This window comes from Tupaia chinensis, unplaced genomic scaffold, assembly GCF_000334495.1.
Source record: "Tupaia chinensis unplaced genomic scaffold, TupChi_1.0 Scaffold000644_1, whole genome shotgun sequence".
Lineage (NCBI taxonomy): Eukaryota > Metazoa > Chordata > Mammalia > Scandentia > Tupaiidae > Tupaia > Tupaia belangeri.
Window position 1 is genome coordinate 5025650 of NW_006160165.1, and position 17997 is coordinate 5043646.

A 17997-nucleotide genomic window follows, 5' to 3' on the forward strand; every position below is an offset into this window, starting at 1 on the left:
GCCCCGGCCATGCCGGCTGCAACGGGACACGCGGCGACGCCGGCCCGCAGGGACCCTCCGGCCCTGGGGGCTTCCCCGGCTCTCCCGTGAGTATCGCCCCAGTGCCCGCCATTCCGGTAGCGCTGGACCCTGGGTGTGCACGCAAAGAGGGGTCCTGGGCTCAGCACAGGGCCCTAGAGGACATGCCTTGGAAATGTTCAGAGGGGCGTTGGCTCCTGCTCACGATAGGAGCAGGCAGACCTGCCGAGCTCGCCCTCCGTGACCGGGGGCCTCCCTGTTGTGTGGCCAGAATGGAAGCAGGGCTCCTTCCGACGCTGCCTCACAGCCCGCAAGGTGGGACCTTCGAGGCCCTTCCCTTTCCGAGTTCGTTCTTTAAACGTGCACTGCCGGCGTTGGGCTTATGTCGCCACGCCCACGGTCCCCAGGTGCCACCTACTTTCTTTCCTGTCTGGTTCATACAGCGGAAAACAGTGGCCTGGTAAAGCCAAGGCCGCAAACCCAGGCCTGGATAGTGGTCTGGTCAGTATCTCCACCGGCGAGGTGCGGTCGCTCTCGCTCCGTCAGCAAGGGCGTTTGTACCTTAGAGGGTGATCTGCTTCGTGGCCCTGTTTCATGTTTAGGGTCTCTGCAAAGAACCCTAAAACGTTTTTTCAGCAATATGTTGCTTCCTTCATGAAGCAGCCATGAAAATCTTACAAATTCAAGGCTCTCCTAAAGTTCTGTTGGTAACACTTCTTTTATTTTAAAAAGAAATGCAGTGGGCAGGCAGCGAGGCAGCAACTAAACAGCGCTCGGCAGCCCGACGCTCCTGGAAAGGTCCCCGGTCCAGCTCTGCAGACCTCCCTGCTCGTGCTGGGGGTGTGAGCCCTGGCTGGGGCCCGGGCGGGTCAGGGCATCGAGATTCTGTTGAGGTGCTGTCTGTCTCTGCCTCTGCCTCTGTCTTTCTCTCAGGGAAGAAGTAAATAAACTTTAAAAACTATTTAATCCAGGGGAAGAGCAGTTATTAGCAGTCTTGATCACGACCTCACCCAGCAGCAAACGGATTCTGCACACAATCCGTCTCTCCTCTGCCTTCCAGTCCCCTTGACTGTTGCTTCTGTTTTCAGTAAGGCCATCATTTGCTGCCCTGCTCGATCATAAACTTCGTTTTTAAGAAGCATACCCAGGAGGCCTGGACTCCCACATGGCCAACTGTGGTTCGAGTCCCAGACCTGGCAGCTTGCTTTCTCACTTTCTCTCTCTCTCTCTTTCTCTCTCTCTCTCTCTCCACACACACACACACACACACTGTTCCTCTCTGGTCAAATTAACATAAATGAATGAATAAATAAATAATAAATAAATTTAAATTTATAAAAAGCAGCACACTCACGACCGGGACCTTGGCTCTGTGTACAAGTGAGGCAGGGTACACACACATACAGTCTTTGGACACAGCATGTGTGTTCGACATGTGTGTTTCTCCTCGCACATGAACGGTGCTTCAGGGTCTGTGTGCTCCTGTTCCCTGCACAGAAGCCAAAGACAGCGCCTCGCAGGGTCACTGTGAAGAACTAGCCCAGTGGTGCACTAGGGGATCAGCCCAACAAGGCACTCGAGCCCTGAGAGGACCCCCATGTACCTCCGAGGAGAAGCACCAGGGTGTGGACGTTCCACCAGACGCCCTGCCCCACAGCAGATCACAGGGCTGGTGTCCAGGGACGCCTGAGAGAGCGCGGGATGAGTGGACGCTGCCTGCAAAGGCCAACGTGCAGTCACTGGAGACCGTGGCTGCCCGAGATAGTCACAGGCTGTGTTGTGTTTTTCTTTTCATGACATCTCTGCAAACACAGGGACCACAAGGACCCAAAGGGCAGAAGGGTGAGCCTTACGCACTGTCTGCAGAGGACCGCGACAAGTACAGGGTACGTTCGTGGGACCAGGGGAAGCAGGACCACCCTCCGTCAGGCTCACTTCCCAGTGGCCTCCGGGTCAGCCTCAAGGGGAGGCAGTGCAGACCGCGGGCCGCGCAGAAAGGTCCTGCACTCCGTCACCTGAGGGCCTCGCTGTCCCGAGGCTGTTTTCGCTCTCGCTTTAACTGCGGGCCCTTCTGCCCCTTCCTGCCACACTGGCCACCAGACCCCAGGCAGTGAGCACGCTGTGTCCCGAGACTGCTAAGCCCCTGCCAACCCTGCAATAAAGCATAACTGAGCCTACAGATGCCTAAACTAGAACTCTTACAGTTCTTTCTTCTCAATTAGGGCGAACCTGGAGAGCCTGGACTGGTCGGTTTCCCGGTGAGTTTTTATTTATTAGAGAATATTTCAAGCAGAGTTTAAGAACTTCGGGACTCCAAATACCTGCCTACATCTTTTAAAAACACTTTCTTGTCTCTTGTCCACAGGGGCCTCCCGGCCGTCCCGGGTTTATGGGGCCAATGGGTCCTGTCGGAGCGCCAGGAAGACCAGTAAGTACCTGGGTGCCACTCGCACTCCTGGCCATGTTCAGGTTCTCCCCCGGAGCTGCACCTCTGCAGCTGTCAAAGCAGGCAAGGGTGTCACGGGATGATAGGATGCCTGTGGTCACTGCGGAAACGCCACCAAGACAGAGTAGACCCTTCTTTGTAGACACTGTGCCCCCGTTAAGGTTGAAGAGCACATGCTCAAAGTCCATGGTCACCAGCTCATGGCCCGCCATATCAGAGTTAGCTTGGCACTGGCTGGGTGTCCTTCAGTCAGACATCAGCTCTCCCGGCTCCAAACTTACCCGGGTGACAACACGTCTGTCATCCCTGAGCAAAGCAAGCCAGTCACACGGGTCAGTAAGGAGTGGGCTGTGCCTGAGCCATGCCTACTGTAGCAGGTATGTCACACCTGGGCCACCCATGCCCACTGCACCACACCTGGGCCACCCGTGCCCACTGCACCACACCTGGGCCAGGCCCACTATGGCAGGTGCATCACACCTGGGCCACCCGTGCCCACTACACCACACCTGGGCCACCCGTGCCCACTGCACCACACCTGGGCCACCCGTGCCCACTACACCACACCTGGGCCACCCGTGCCCACTACACCACACCTGGGCCACCCGTGCCCACTGCACCACACCTGGGCCACCCATGCCCACTGCACCACACCTGGGCCAGGCCCACTGTGGCAGGTGCATCACACCTGAACCAGGCCCTTTCTCGCAGGTATATCACCTGGGCATCCATGCCTATTGTACCACACCTGGGCCATGCCCATCATATCACTCCTGGGCCACATATGTCCACTGTGGCAGATACATCACACCTGGGCTGGGCCCATTAGAGCAGGTATAGTGCACCTGGGCCATACCCACTGCAGCAGGTGCATCCCACCTGGGCTGTCCACGCCATTGTAGCAAGTGAGACACTGAACACGTTAAACACGATGGCCCTCGGCCTCACCTGAATGGAAGGCTACCTCTATTTCTTCCTCCTGCAAATCCAGTGACAGAGGGAGGGCCAGGATGGACTTGGGGAGGAGGCCTTGCTGGGAGGAGGGCAGAGAGGAGGGGGGCCCTGCTGGAGCCCGTGCAGTCCTCCACCACACCACACCCCACCCCACCTCTACGCCACCTCCACGCAACACCCGGGAAGATGAGACGGCCACTGCCAGAGAGATCCTGGCTGCGAGCGAGAGAGGCCTTCTCACAGAAGATCGCTGCTCAGAACTGAGGCAAGCTGTTGGCTGCTGTGGCTCAGTTTCTGGACAGATACTGAGAAGAAAATGAGACACGTATGTTCGGGAAGACTTGGTCACATAACAGTTGGGGAGGGAAGAAAATGAGACACGTATGTTTGGGAAGACTTGGTCACATAACAGTTGCCATGTCCTTTGGACGGAGAGTAATCCAGCAGGTTTCCCTCAAGCTGTGCAGGGCACTTTGCAAGTAGCCGTCTGTCTGGAAAGATTGGGACAAAGGCAGGGACAGGAACGACGGAGGACAGGCCAGTGCTCTTGCCTGTGTCCGGTGGCTGGCCAGTCACGGACACGCGGCGTAGTCTGGGGCTTCCGCTATAAACACACAGCTCAGAGAAACCTGAGGACGTATCGCACTCAGCCTTCCCCTGAGCCGCCACAGCATCCAGCCCCAGCCGGCTCCTCCGCCTGGGCGCCTTCCCACCGCACCGCTCCCCGGCGCCTCTTACACACGCGTGTGCTAGGTGCGCCGTCGACACTGAGCACGTGCAGGACACACCATGCACTGGCGGCTGGACTTTCACCCATCAGGGCCAGCCCACACATCAGTGCTGTCCGAGAACACACATGTCCAACGGGATCTCCCCGGGAAAGTCAGGGAACCACGTGTGCAGTCGCAGGGCCTGGAGCCTCACAGAGGGGTCGGAACAACCACAGGAAGGCCTGGGCGCAGCCAGGGCCTGAGCGCACAAGTGAACCAGAAGCACCCGTGCACAGAGCAACGGGTTCCGAGACCAGGGCTGACCTCAGCCCTCGCCCTAGCTTCTCACCCCTGCCAACACCAGTGAGCCAGAGCCAGAGGGCTCTGCAGACCTCACGGGGCTCCAGACATGCAGCCAGCGCTTTCCCAGAGCTTCACGGCAGATGTCGCTGGGTCCTGGGGTAAAGAGAACAGTTTACATGTGTCTTTGTATTTGTGCAGGGACCGCCCGGACCCCCTGGACCAAAAGGACAGCCAGTAAGTTGGGTGCGCGGATGAGGACGGGGAGGGGGACTTTAGCGTCTGTGTGTATGGCCTCCTGACCAGAGGACTCCTTGGTTGACGACTCTATTGTTTATGTCATGATGAGAACCATCTGTCGGTTACAAGACTTACAGATAAAGACTCATCTAGAACACCTGGCATGTTGGGTAACTGATCATGTGAAATGTTTTGTTGTTTGCAAATCAGTGAATTATCACATTTCTTTTGCTGTATGAAAATCAAACCTATGGGTATGTCATTGAGAATGCAGACTGGGCAGCCACGGTGGCGCGGCAGTAATGCAATGCTGCGACGCTCAAGCCAGTGGCCAGGTCTCAGGTTTGAGTTCTGGCGTCTCCCTGGGCAAGCTGGGCACAGGCGTGTGTGCTCCGACCCTGGCTGGCAGCAGTCATGGGCAGGACCACGGCACAGAGACCCTTTTAAGAATGCTTCTCTCTCTTGCTCGCTCGCTTGCTCTCTCTGTCTTTCATGGAAAAAGTACACTTTATGAAAAGAAAGTGTGTAACTCTTGTCATCTAGAACAGGGCACAGCAGGCGCGTCTGCACACGTGTTCGTTTAGAAGTGTAGCACAGTGGTGGTGGGCTGAGGATGGTCTTCCTACCGGACATGGGCAGGTTCCTCAGGAGCTGCTGTCAGCCTCACAGGATGCAGCCCGGGCCAGGGTTGGAGCGATGCTCTCTCAGCACAGACAGAAGCTGGTTAGAGCACCAGAAATCTTCCTAAGAAGCGTGCAGAGCAGAACTCGGGTTCCTGTGACCTGGGGGAGCCGGACCAATACCCAGACCAGGGCACAGGGCTGACAGGATGTATTTGGTCAAAACTCGACAGTCAGAGAGTCTGGCTAAGGGCCCTCCCAGAGCCATCCCAAGCCTCCACCCAGAGGAGCCAGTTCAAGCCACAAGCTCCCACATTTACTCCTCATGGGGCCTGTGCCTGAGATCCCCTGGGTAACCTTGGCTGCCCCCATCTCCTGTCCCTGGGCTCAGTCACCTCTGACCTGGCCTCCAGGGAGTGCCTGTTGAGGCCCTTGGCTCTCGATGGCTGTGGCCTTGGTGGGCTGCGAAGCCAGAGCTGAGAGCAGCAGAAGCCATGGGGCAGCCAAGGAAGCAGCGCCAACACCGGGCTAGGCGCAAGCCTCAGAGCTCTACCTGCCGCTGTGAACGGCAATCTCCTCACCCTGCCAGGGCACTTCCTAGGGACTGACCCTCAGCCCGCAGGGCTCAGGGCTCTGGACTCAACCACATAGTCCCTCTGATCCCACCCGACCCGTTTCTGGGTTTCGGTATCAGTTTCCGGCCAGGAGGGAAAGGGCAAAATGCCAAAGTTAGTTAAAGGCCTAGTTTTCATTCTCAGGGTATATCTGGACCTGGAGGGGCGGGTGATACTCGTGGAGAGAAAGATCAGATACAGGCATGGGTTGGCCACCTGGGAGCTTAGGAACCCAGGGACAAACAGTCATTTGGAAAGAAGAGAAGGGGCTCCATTTCTCCAGGTGCAGAACTCGCAGGTGGCCAAGGTGCCGAGCGTGTACTGGGGCACTGCCTTACCGCACAAGCTAAAAGGACAGTGAAAACCCGGAGAAATGCCAAAAATGTTAAATGCACTAAAATCATTAAAACATAGAAAATGTTTGTATGAAATTAGTATCTCACCAAGGAAAGAAAAGATTGAGGCAGAAAAGAGGATGAGTTGTGGTCTTCAACGCTGGGATCCAGGTCAGGCCACACCCATAGCACAGTGGCTAAGCACTGAGCTTAACCAGGTCCCACAATGGCAGCAGAGGTTCAAGTCCCAGCCCTGGTGACTTACACGCCAGACATGTGCACGCATGCGTGCCCAGAACCCTGCTGGGATGGAAAATTGGAGAAGAGGGCTGGGGCATAGCCAGGCCCTGGAGAGGTCCTTCCTATCTCTCTTTCTTTCTCTGTCTCTCACTCATGAAAGAAATAAATGGATAAACTTACCAATTAAAAGACCTGGAATTGATTCTGAGCCCTCCGTTGTGTGGGCTGTGGGCCCTGGCCCAGGACCATGGCAGTGTCAGTTAGCTCCAGCAGGTGGAGCCAGAGTTTTAGACAGCAGCAATGTTGTAGATCGCTAGGTATTGGGGTTTTGGTTTTGTTTTTTGTTTTTTGTTTTTCCTTTAAAAAAAAAAAAATTCACCATGATTATTGACTTTTAAAAACTTACAAAAACTATCTTTTCAGGGCAACAGAGGACTTGGTTTTTATGGAGAAAAGGGTGAAAAGGTAAATAGTCTAACGGATCCCAGCAGTGTTTTCAATCATGAAATGAGTCATTTTAATCACAGGTTGAGTATCCCTTGTCTGAAATGCTTGGGACCAGAAGTACTTGGACTTTCACATTTTTTTGGATTTTGGAATATTTCCATATTCATAATGAGCTGTCCTGGGGATGGGGCCCAGGACTAAACACGAAATTCGCTTATATGTACTGCACATCTTGTGCACGTAGCCTGGAGGTAACTTTGTGTCCTGTCTTTCCATTGGAGCATTTTGACTGTGACCCGTTATGTGAGGTCAGGTGTGGGGTTTTCTACTTGTGGTATTATGTTGGCACTCAAAAAGTTCTAGATTTTGAAATATTTCAGATTTTGGATTTTTGGATTCGGAATGCTCAACCCTTACTAAGTTTTGTGCTGTTACCTTGTGGTCTGTCGACATGGTCTGTGCAGGGGAGCTATGCTAGGAAGTGCCAGGTCGGCAGTACACTCCAGTGGCGGTTCTGCTTGGGAGGACAGTGACCCCTAACTCTCTAGGCAGCGCGGACCTCTGACCTAGACAGAGCACATCTTCAGTTCGTCTTCAGCAGGTGGCAATGAAGGCGTGTCCCTGGGGGAGGGAGTGATCTTCTATTGTGCAGAATCTGAGATGACTGAGGGCATGCTGAAGACCAGGCCGGGGGATCTGCCAGCTGCACTGGGCACAGGCAGGAGCAAGCTCTGTGCCCTGTACGTCCTTGCAGTACCAAGACTCAAGACCCCATAGCCTTGGAGAGGAACACACAGGAGCATGCGTGCAGAAGGCTTGACAGTGTGCCCACATGCAAGTTCTCACCTACACACAATCCCCTTCATGCACTATGACGGCGTGGACCTGTCCCGTAGACTCACTGTCTGAGCATTTCATTTTGTCTTCCATTCTGCTTTCTGCCTGAACAGCATGCTCAGGGAAATCAGATACTACTCAGGTGTAAAGGAGGAAGAAGCTTTTGCATTGATACCATAGACGAAAACACAGATGGGAAACATTGAAGACCCAAACACATGGACACGTAAAACCCCATGCAATGAGATGTAACAAAGTAATAAAATGAAGAAATGGAAAATCTGGGAAGAAACAATGGGTGTCAGGGAAAATAGTTATTTCAGATAAAATGAGAATTGAATTAATGTCTATGATGTACAAGGGGCCTTTTCAGATCATTACATCAGATCAAAACGTCAAGGCTGTGATGGCACAAGGGGGACGAACTAGTGGCTCCGGTCTTTTTAAGATGTGGTTGCTCAGAATATACCATGGAGTGCCACCTTCTACAGCTGACATGTCATCTCAGTTTGCCACTACTCCTGTTACATGATGTTTTAGCTCAAGCTTGTCTTACATACTTTTTATGTGAAAATAGCAAAAGAAAAGGCAACAGCATTCTTTTTATATCACTTTCTGGTTAAGAAAGCCAGAATATCAGGGCTGGCAGGTGGCATGGTGGTTAAGGTGCTGGATTCCCACATGACCAACCATGGTTCAAGTCCCAGACCTGGCAACTTGCTTTCTCACTTTCTCTCTCTCTCTCTCTCTCTCTCTCTCTCTCTCTCTCTCTGTCTGTCTCTCCCTCCCTCCCTTCCTCTCTCTCTGTCTCTCTCTGGTCAAATTTTAAAAAATAATAATGATGATAATAGATAAAATTAAATAATTTTTTTTTAAAAAAAGAAAGAAAGCCAGAATATCCTGCCAGGGTATCTGTTATGGGATGTTGCCAATGGATAGGTCTCACCTCTGCACACTACAGCAAAAGTGTATCCTACTAGTGACAAAATACAAACTAAGCCAATTATGAAATATTACATTTATTCAAGCTGTGACTTTTTATTACTAAAAGCACCCATAGCTGGTGAAGTAATTTTAGCCAGCAAAACCAAGCAGGCTGTCATTCCTAGGCATTTGTTGTAGCTCGGTGCCACCCGTAAGCCGTAATATGGTAACACGTACCGAGGGCATGAAGGCCGGCCCTCAGACTGAGTAGCTGCCAGCTACGGAGAGCCGTCCGAGCGGTCATGCACAGGAGCACATGTGGCCCCAGCCTGTGACAGACTGCCTGGCTTCTGGGCGTCGATTTAAATTACTGATGAAGGCAGGACACAAATGATTCATAGTATGGTTAGTTTATATTTTCGTGGTATTTTATGTTAGGATTATCATACTGCAGAGTCGGTATATATGTGGGAAGTAATAGAAATAAAAATGGCAGTTCTGGGTGGAACGATGCTTTTCAAGTTTTTGGTTTCCTTTCGATCTAAACACAACTGCCTTTGCCGCAGGGTGACATTGGACAGCCAGGGCCCAACGGGGTTCCGTCAGACAACCTCCACCCCATCGTCGGGCCCACCAAGACCACGGTGCACCCAGACCACTACAAGGTAAGGGGCTTCCACGGAGGGCACGGTTTTCCAGGGTGAACTGGGAAAGGAGGCAAAGAACGGGTAAACGTAATTCATTTGTATTCAGTCAGTCAGTCACATGGTAAGTGCAGAAGGCCTCCCAGATAAACAAGCAGAGTACACATGAAGACACAGCCGGGCCCCACCAGGATGTTCTCGATGCTTCCAGATAGTGGTAGCTGCAAGTGAGATAGTGTGCTTGGTCCGTCACCTGAACCCACAGTGCTGAATTTGAAGCAACGTAAGAATCCATTAAAAAGTTCCAATCAGGGGACCAGCAGTTGGCGGAATGGCTATGTCACTGGACTCCCACATAGTCAACCATGGTTTGAGTCCCGGACCCGGTGACTTTAACTCACACCAGGCATGTGTGCATGCGTGCCCAAGATCCCAAGAGGAGAATGGAGGAGATGGGATTGCAGTGTGGCCATCTCCCCTGGGGGGTGATTTCTCACTTTCTGTCTCTCTGTCTCTGGCGAGTGCACATGTCCTATAGCAAAAAAAAAAAAAACTCTCAAAAAAAAGCTCCGACCTGTGCTAAAGTACTCCGTGTAGACGAGGACAAGTGGCTATGGCACTCCTCAAACCCAGGGTCGTGGAACTATGAGCAGAGTGCTGTCTTCAGCAGGGAAAACCTCCTTTTCTGTGCTCACACAAAGCATCTTTTTTTTTCTTTTTGGATCAAGGTCAATTTCTAGTACTTTCCCTATAGTTCTATGAATACGTATGCTAATATTGATAGAATTATATTTTAATATTAATTTGTTTGATTAGAAACATACCCCTGTCTAAAATAGAATTAAGACAGCCCTGCCCAGTGAATACCACCTGCCACCTGTTCCCTGTGTTACGTGATAACAGGAGTACAGCCTCCTGGTCCTGTCGCGGGGCGCACGCGGGGCGCTGGTGGGAATGCTCAGCATAAAGCCAGGCACACACCATACATGGGAGCTAGGTAAGAGCCCTGAGCAGAGAAGTCATATTTTCTCGAGTAGAAACAATTCTCACCTCCTGATGTCGGTCACCAGAAGCTTGGGTCTTCAGTCCTGGGTAGAAATCAACCCTGGCATCTGGGGCTCGAGTTGTGAGCGAGTGTTGACAAGGGAGGTGAGTAGACCAGAGCAGGTCCTGCCCACGCTGGGTGTGCAAGTCCTGATCAAATTCCTTCCTCCCTGCCGCCAAGGGGACTGGACACAGCCAGCCCACAGGGGACAGTGGTGAGCTTCGAAGCTCCTGGGTCCTGCCCTAAGAGCAGTGGTGCAGAGACACCTTCACACCCCAGCTACCACTTTATTTTCACCACTCAAGACCAAGAGCAGTGGAACAGAGAGGCTGCCACAAAACTGACACTGCCTTCTAAAGCACTTTCACTTGGAGTTTTAAAATGCAACTTTTCCTCAAAGGACCTTCCTCGTAATGTTTTATTCAAGTGAATGTTATCATTAGGGCCCTTTCTCTAAGCTTGTATTCCACGCATGGTGTGCCTAAACTGTGTAGGGGATGAAGGGAACTACACAGTCAGAAGTGAAGACAGACTTCTGTCATATCCAACAGAACATGATTGAAGTCAACATGTGAAAATCAATAGGAAGCGACACAGCTTTTCCCTTTGAATTTTGAAGCAGCGGTTTATGGTTGCTTAAGATTTCATGAAAAACTTTTTACTTCAGATCACAAATCCTAATGAGCTCATGAATCTCACTCTTCTCCAGCTAATGGGTGTTTCTTGTTTTTCACATCTGCCCAGGGTGAGAAAGGAAGTGAGGGAGAACCAGGAGCACAGGTGAGTCAGTACTGCCAGTTTCCAGTGCTTGTCCTGGGACACGGGTGTGCCGAGGCCTCACAGCCCCACAGCCCTCTTGTCCTCTCACCCACTTGTCCCACTTGTTCCTGGATGGCGTTATCATTTGCCTTTATGCCTCTGATTCAGAAAACCATTTCAGAATTTCTTTTACACGACAAGCATTGGATGCTCACCACTTCCTGGAGTTTGTTAATGAACGTGAAGCAGTGTGAGGGGCTGGGGCTGGGGAGCTGAGGGACTGTCCTTGCTCTGTCCTCTCCGTCCATCCCTGTCCTGCCCATTGTGGCTCACCCAGCTTCCTGATCCTCACTTGCCTGTGGTACAGGATGTCCAGCTAGGCAGTAACCCCAACCCGCTTGCGGACAGAGAGCATCCACCAACCAGACTCTGAGACCCCGAGATCTGGAGTGGGGAAGGGTGAGGGTGGGGCCTCCCGCCTGCAGGGCAGCTCCTGGCTGCTCTTTCACCACCATCTTCTCTTGCAGGGTATCTCCTTGAAGGGAGAAGAAGGAATCATGGGCTTCCCAGGACCACGGGTAAGCCACGCGCTGTCACTGCAGTGGTTTGTGGCCTTCGCACCTGGACTTTCCTTTGTAGCGTGGCCTGAGGTCCACAGCCACGTTGAGCAGAAAGCACAGAGATCCCCACTGCCCTGTTACCCAGCCTCCCCGGGGGACCCTGCACCAGAGCGTGTGTTTGCTCCCTTGTCCCGGGACTGGCAATGACACAGCATTTTCACCAACAGCTGAGGGTTCAGAAACAGGGCACCCCCTTGCAGGGAGGGAAGGAATGCAACACAAAGGGTCTGCTTATGTTAGGCTAGGTTAGCTCAGGGGAACTGAGAAGGTAGAATGCCTGAACACAAGGAGTTGATTTCTGATTGCCCTGAGTCCAGTAGAAATGTCTCTAGTTGGTGGGGGCAGGAGACTCTTCCCAGGCTGTTCAGAACCAGTTGTTTATACACTCACCTCAGGCCTGGGGCCCACTTGCCACCTGCCACCTCTGCAGTCGCTCTAAGCCAGGACTCAGCCAAACCCAGCCGCAAGTGCGGTGTGGTCGGGGGGAGAGAAATGGCGCCTGTGAGTACCTGGCTGGCTCACCATTAGGAAGAAAGCCAGGTTTCACAGCCTTCAGAAGTTAGCACAGAGACTCAGAACCTTCGAGTGCAGGCCTTTCCAGAGTTTTCCCACCCCGCCCTGCTGTCTGTGTGGTTTCCCCACGGGTTCAGGTTGTAGGAACGGTGCCTCAGAGAACTGCGAACACGCTGCAGCCCCCTCAGTCAAGGCGAGCCTGATTCCCGGCAGAGCGCGGCACCCCCGTGGCGTCCTTGCACCTTTGGGCATTCTGCAGTCTTGCCTCCCTGACTCCAACTTTCGAAAGGGGAAGCCATGACCTGCTTGGGGGCTTGTTGCAGGTCTTTGAAATCAGGACCTCAGCCTTGGTCTGTCTGTCTAGCAGGGTCTTGATCGATCACAGAGCTCTCTGCAAATTCCTGCTTCATATTCTGAGAAACTTCTGTTTTCTTTTCAACCCAGGGCACCTCTGGCTTCGATGGTGAGAAAGGATCCCCTGGACAGAAAGTAAGTTTGATGCATAAAATACTCTACTCCACACCAAATGAGAGGCTGTGGTCAAATGTGGGAGGTCTGGTGGCCCAGACAAGAATATTCGCCACTCCCCCCAAAATATATATATATATATATACACACACACATATGTATAAAACTCACCCAAATCCATAAGAATGGGTCAGCCACCTTCTTCTGGTTCCCACAGATCAGCCTCTGGCCCTCCCTCCTGTTCTGTCCCTCCAGGCTCCCTCGCTGAGCCCTACCAGCCAGGATTCCTGTGCCTTCTAATCTCACATCCCACTTCTGTGTCACTGTGTGCCACCCTTAGGAAGGTTGTCACCTGGGTGACCAAGGGCCCACCTACATTTTTCATGGGCAGACACACAGTTTAACAAGTCATTTATGTTCAGTGGTGACCTAATTAGTTATTTTTATCACGTGTACCATAGACAGATTTGGAGATTTGGGACTTTTTTTAAGAAGAAAATGCTCTGGGACCAGCAGTTAGCGTAATGGCTATGTCGCTGGACTCCCATGTAGTCAACCGCGGTTCGTGTCCCGGACCCGGTGACTTAAACTCACACCGGGCACGTGTGCATGCGTGCCCAAGATCCCAAGAGGAGAATGGAGGAGAAGGGATTGCAGCGTGGCCATCCCCCTGGGGGGGGGTGATTTCTAGCTTTCTATCTCTCTGTCTCTCTGTCTCTCTCTGTCTGTCTGGCGAGCGCATGTACTGTATAGCGAAAACCTCTCCAAAGAAAAAGAAGAAAACGCTCTGTGAGACATGCACTGTGAGTAGCTCAGGTGTAGGATTGTGAGCGAGCATACCAAGAAACTGATTTTTTTTAAGTAATGATGGATCTAGTCCACTCTCCTGTGCGTCCTGGTTCATTCAGCGTGGGTAGCGCACCTCCTTCCCGCCGCATCCTACCTGGGCCCTGGCCCACGGACCAGGGCACCCTGGTGGCACTACAGACCAGAGCCGAGGATGCAGCTGTTGGCACAGCACGGGAACAGCACGGGACCAAGCCTCTGCCGTCCTGGCCCATCTCCCTCGCACATGCTGTGGAGCCTGGCCCGCGGGCACGCACACACGCCAGCCTCATTACATGAGCGGGCTGCAGAGGGGTGGTGTCCCAATGCGCCCTGGTTGCTCACATGCCCAAGATGCGTTCCGTCTCCCCACAGCATGCAGTCAGCATTGTCATAACACACCTGGGCACCCGTGGGCTGGTAGTTCCTCCCTGGTCCTGGCAGGTGCATAGAATAAAGGTTTTCACCGTCCGTTCAGCCTCAGAATCGGACTCCCTTAATCCTGCTCGTGACCACATGGCAGGTGGGGCGTCAAGCCTGGAGAACCACCGGCCGTGGTTAGCAGGCACAGAGCTGCAGCAGGACCCTCAGGGAGTTCCCTCTGCCCACCGTGTCCTCTGGGCCTATGACGGGCCTCCTTCCCAGAGTCCATGTCTGACGCCATATTCATCGACCCAGTGCTCTGGTTCTGACCGCTGGCAACTCCCCCATCTTGACTACCTCCTGCAGCTCTGTCACTCTCGTTTCTCCTCCTCCCTGTCTTTTTATCCTGAGCTCAGCCCGGGCTTTCCCTGAAGCACACACAGCGTCCCATCACATACAGGAGCGTCCCCTTTCCAGGAGCAGCTGTCCGCTGCAGCCCACGAAGGCAGAGGCCAGATTCCCATGCCAGGACGACCACAGCAGACAAGGGCCAGGGCAGGTTCACATCCGTGTGTGCTTCCTCCCACCCACGTGCTGGCGTGCCGCTGCCACATCCCTGACCGCACACCATGTTGACTGCGACACCAGAGCCACAATCAGTGCCTCACACCCCACACAGAGGAGCCGCAGCGTCTTCAAAAGTAGCTCAAGTCACTGTCCCCGAGAGCTCAGAAGTAAATGAAAGACGAGCCGACCACAGTGCTTGGAGCGGCTGCCCGGGCTGAGGAGCACGGTGCTCTCTCTCAAGCCCTCTTCTGGCAGCCACGACAACTGGGAACACACAGAGGCTTCTGGTCAAGTGGGTTACGGGGTGACAGTAAAGGTAGGGCTAGACGGGGCGCGGCCATGGCTGTCATCCTGCGTGTTAGGACCAGCTGCGCTGCGGTCGTGTCTCCGATGTCCTGCCGGCAAGTGCCTTCACCCCCAGCTGCCCTCTCAGGTGTCACAGACTTTGGTTTTCGGACCTAGGAGGAGCGGACGCCCACAGGAGGGACGTGATCAGTAGCATAGCCAGCGCCTGAAGTCGGGAGACGGTGCCGCCCTCTGAAGGACACAGCTGGCCGCCCTCGTTTCTACGAAGGCCATAGGCCCTGTGCTAGCTCGCTAATCCCAGCCTTTTCTACAAGGGGATGGGAAGTATGTTTTGTGGATTTGTCTAGATTAATTGTTTGGAAATGTCAGAGATGGTTTTGCCTTCTTTTTCCAGAGAAAACATGCTTTTAGTAAGCAGACAAAAGCATTTCGCAACCTAGAATTCTTTTTCAAGTGTGCATTGAGACCTGGCGTCCTTTAAGGAATGCCCTGCAGAGAAAGCCCACCTGCGCCCCCAGCGCAGACTATACCTATACCTATACCGTGTAGGAGCTGTTCAGGGCTGCAGGGGGCACGTTTGCCCACAGGGCAGCAGTAGGAGACCCGCACTCACCGGATGTGCGGTTACCTCTGCTGAACTGGAGTGGCGACCTGTGAGTTCAGCGCACCCGTTCTTGAAAGCTGATTCCTGTTCCCTGCACCAAATTCGGCTTGGTTTCCAGACCGGTGGAGCTCCTCTGAAGAGATGCTGCTTTCCTGAGCTCATGAGTCATTCCCCGGAACCAATGACCCCTTGAATTCACATCAAAATGCAAAGGGCATTAGAAATCAACAAAGGAAGGAAGCTGAGGGAGAAGTGCTCAAATTCCTGGAGACGGCACAGTCCTTACACGCTTCAGAAGTAGGATCCTGCTTCGCGTCACAGTGGGGACACCGAGAGTGCTCACACGAACCTGGATGGTCCAGGCTGTGACCAGCCCAGGCTGCATGAATGCGGTCTCACAGAGACATTGTAAGCCCTCCGCTGTGGGCCCAAACACCGCTGTGTGGCACGGGGCTGGGCCCAGGTCCCTGAGACAGCGCAACCTGGCATGTCACGAGGGGCTTGTAACAAACAGTCCCTGAGACTTCTGCCCAGTGATTTTCCTCAGTCTGGATTGCTTCTATCCTCAAAAAACATAAAGCTGACTACTTCTAAAATTCTCCCTTCTCATGAGTTACATACAGGGCCTCAGCGAATCCAGAGTGGTGGCTGTTATTTCATGTCAGGGAGAGGAGCAGAGAGAAAGGCTGACTGTCAAAGCCCTTCGGAAGGGCTCCTTCTAAAGCAGGTGTCTAAATGTCCGTTTCCTACTTCGGTGTCGCTAAAGGAAGGGCTCTCTGGGTCGTTTCATAGCAGGAGTAGAGAGAGTCCTCAAAGCCAGGGCCCCAGCCACGCCTTCCCAGGGATGGCTCCCAGCACCCTCAGTGCATCCCTACATGGTCCCCCCAACTGCGCCCCTCCATTGCTTTCCCCGCCCGTTGTATTTGTTGTGGAGAAATGCAATGGAAAAGGTTTAGGCCTTGTTTTGTCTCGGCGTTCCAGACCACTGGGCTTCCAGTAGCTTCAGGTGAGCCAGGGTACACTTTTCTGCCCACTCTGCTAAGTTACAGGGACTCCTCAGCTCCCCGTTAATCCGTCTTCCCCTGAGAACTCGAGGGGAGACCTTCAGTGCATTCTTTGACTCCTGGGGTTCCAGACTACCTGGGCCCCGGCTGCAGTCGTCTCGGGACGCTGGGCGCCCTCTTGTCTCCCCTCTCGCCATGGTTGTGCATGCGCCCTGGCTCATTCCAGCTCGCTCAGCCCTGTTCTGAAGGGCCCGCTGTGTTGGCTCACTCCAGGGGTGCTGAGCGCCTGGCGTCAGGTGCTTGTCTGTGAGCTGGCGATTCAGCAGCACAGCTGAGCCAGCTCGGGTGGCACAGATGAAGTGTGGATTTGACAAATTCCAGTGCATTGTTTGGGCTGGCTTATTTTGCTGGCTCTGAGCACAACTCAGACTGAATGTCCATCTGCCAACTCCCCAGCCGCTGGCAAGCTCTGCGAGGGTTCCCAGACCATTCCACGAGGTAGCCTCTAAATAGCAGACAGGCCTCACTTTCAAAGCTCTGCTCCCCCTCAGAGGAGAGAAAGTCACGAGGAAACCATAAATGGTGGAAAACACAAAAGCGAGGCGGCCTTAACTCGTTCTGAGCCTGGGCAGAGTGCTCGCCAGGGGAGACTGGTCTCCAGAGGTGTAGCAAGCTTTACTCCATCCAGACACACCCGGTGTGACCCAAGGGCAAACCACACATGTTGAAGAGGACTGGGAAGCGATACTCTGTGCTAGTGTTTTTTCTAAAACTAAGAGAAAAGATCTGAATGAGTAGGCTTCATTGCTTCCATTTGGTGTCCACTGGAATTTTCAAAGCTGTCTAGAAGGTTTTTGTGGATGCATCAGCTGCCGCCATGACCTTACTGACCACCTGCGGAATTGCCAAGGCGGAGCAGCCCCTGCCTGCCAGAACGAGAGAGCTGGAGCCTCTCCCTGACCAGTTCCTGCTCAAGATCACCTGCGGCCACGGCAGCCCGGGCTCCCCTGACGGACTGAGAGGAAAGCTGGGCTGGAGGAGCATCTGTGAGACAGCACCATGGCAGAGCCTACCGCGCAGGCCTGCGGGATGTTTGCATCTTCAACAACTACCGTGAGAAATGCTAGGAAATAGGAAGGAGAAAAACTGATGAAGAGACGCAGCGGCCATAGATCTTATCTGGCCTGTTTGACTCCTGATTCAAGCAAAAAGCAACCTTAAAAAGACAGTTTAGGGGACCAGCAGTTAGTAATGGCTATGTCACTGGACTCCCACGTAGTCGACAGCTGTTCGCGTCCCGGACCCAGTGGCTTAGAACTCACGCCGGGCGCATGTGCGTGCGTGCCCAAGATCCCGAGAGGAGAATGGATAAGGGAGTGCGGCGTGACCATCACCCCTGGGGGGTGATTTCTCACTTTCTGTCTCTCTATCTCTGTCTGGTGAGCGCACGCGCCCTATAGCAAAAACCTCTCAAAAAAAAAAAAAAAAAAAGACAGTTTAACGGCCAGAAGGTGGTATGGCGGTTAAGGCAGCTGGCGTCCTCAGGGCTGACTACATGTTCAAGTCCTGGACCAGCAGCTTGTGTGTGTGCCCC

General features: G+C 53.4%; 1 protein-coding gene across 1 annotated transcript in view; it reads left to right on the plus strand.

Annotated features, from left to right (window-relative positions):
* COL4A2 (collagen type IV alpha 2 chain) overlaps nucleotides 1-17997 on the plus strand; it is a 182075-nt gene that overhangs the window by 116256 nt on the left and 47822 nt on the right. Inside the window, 9 exon segments of the mRNA XM_027776199.1 lie at nucleotides 1833-1904; nucleotides 2241-2276; nucleotides 2384-2446; nucleotides 4630-4665; nucleotides 6901-6942; nucleotides 9252-9350; nucleotides 11119-11154; nucleotides 11661-11711; nucleotides 12711-12755. Coding sequence (XP_027632000.1) covers nucleotides 1833-1904; nucleotides 2241-2276; nucleotides 2384-2446; nucleotides 4630-4665; nucleotides 6901-6942; nucleotides 9252-9350; nucleotides 11119-11154; nucleotides 11661-11711; nucleotides 12711-12755 — 480 coding nt within the window.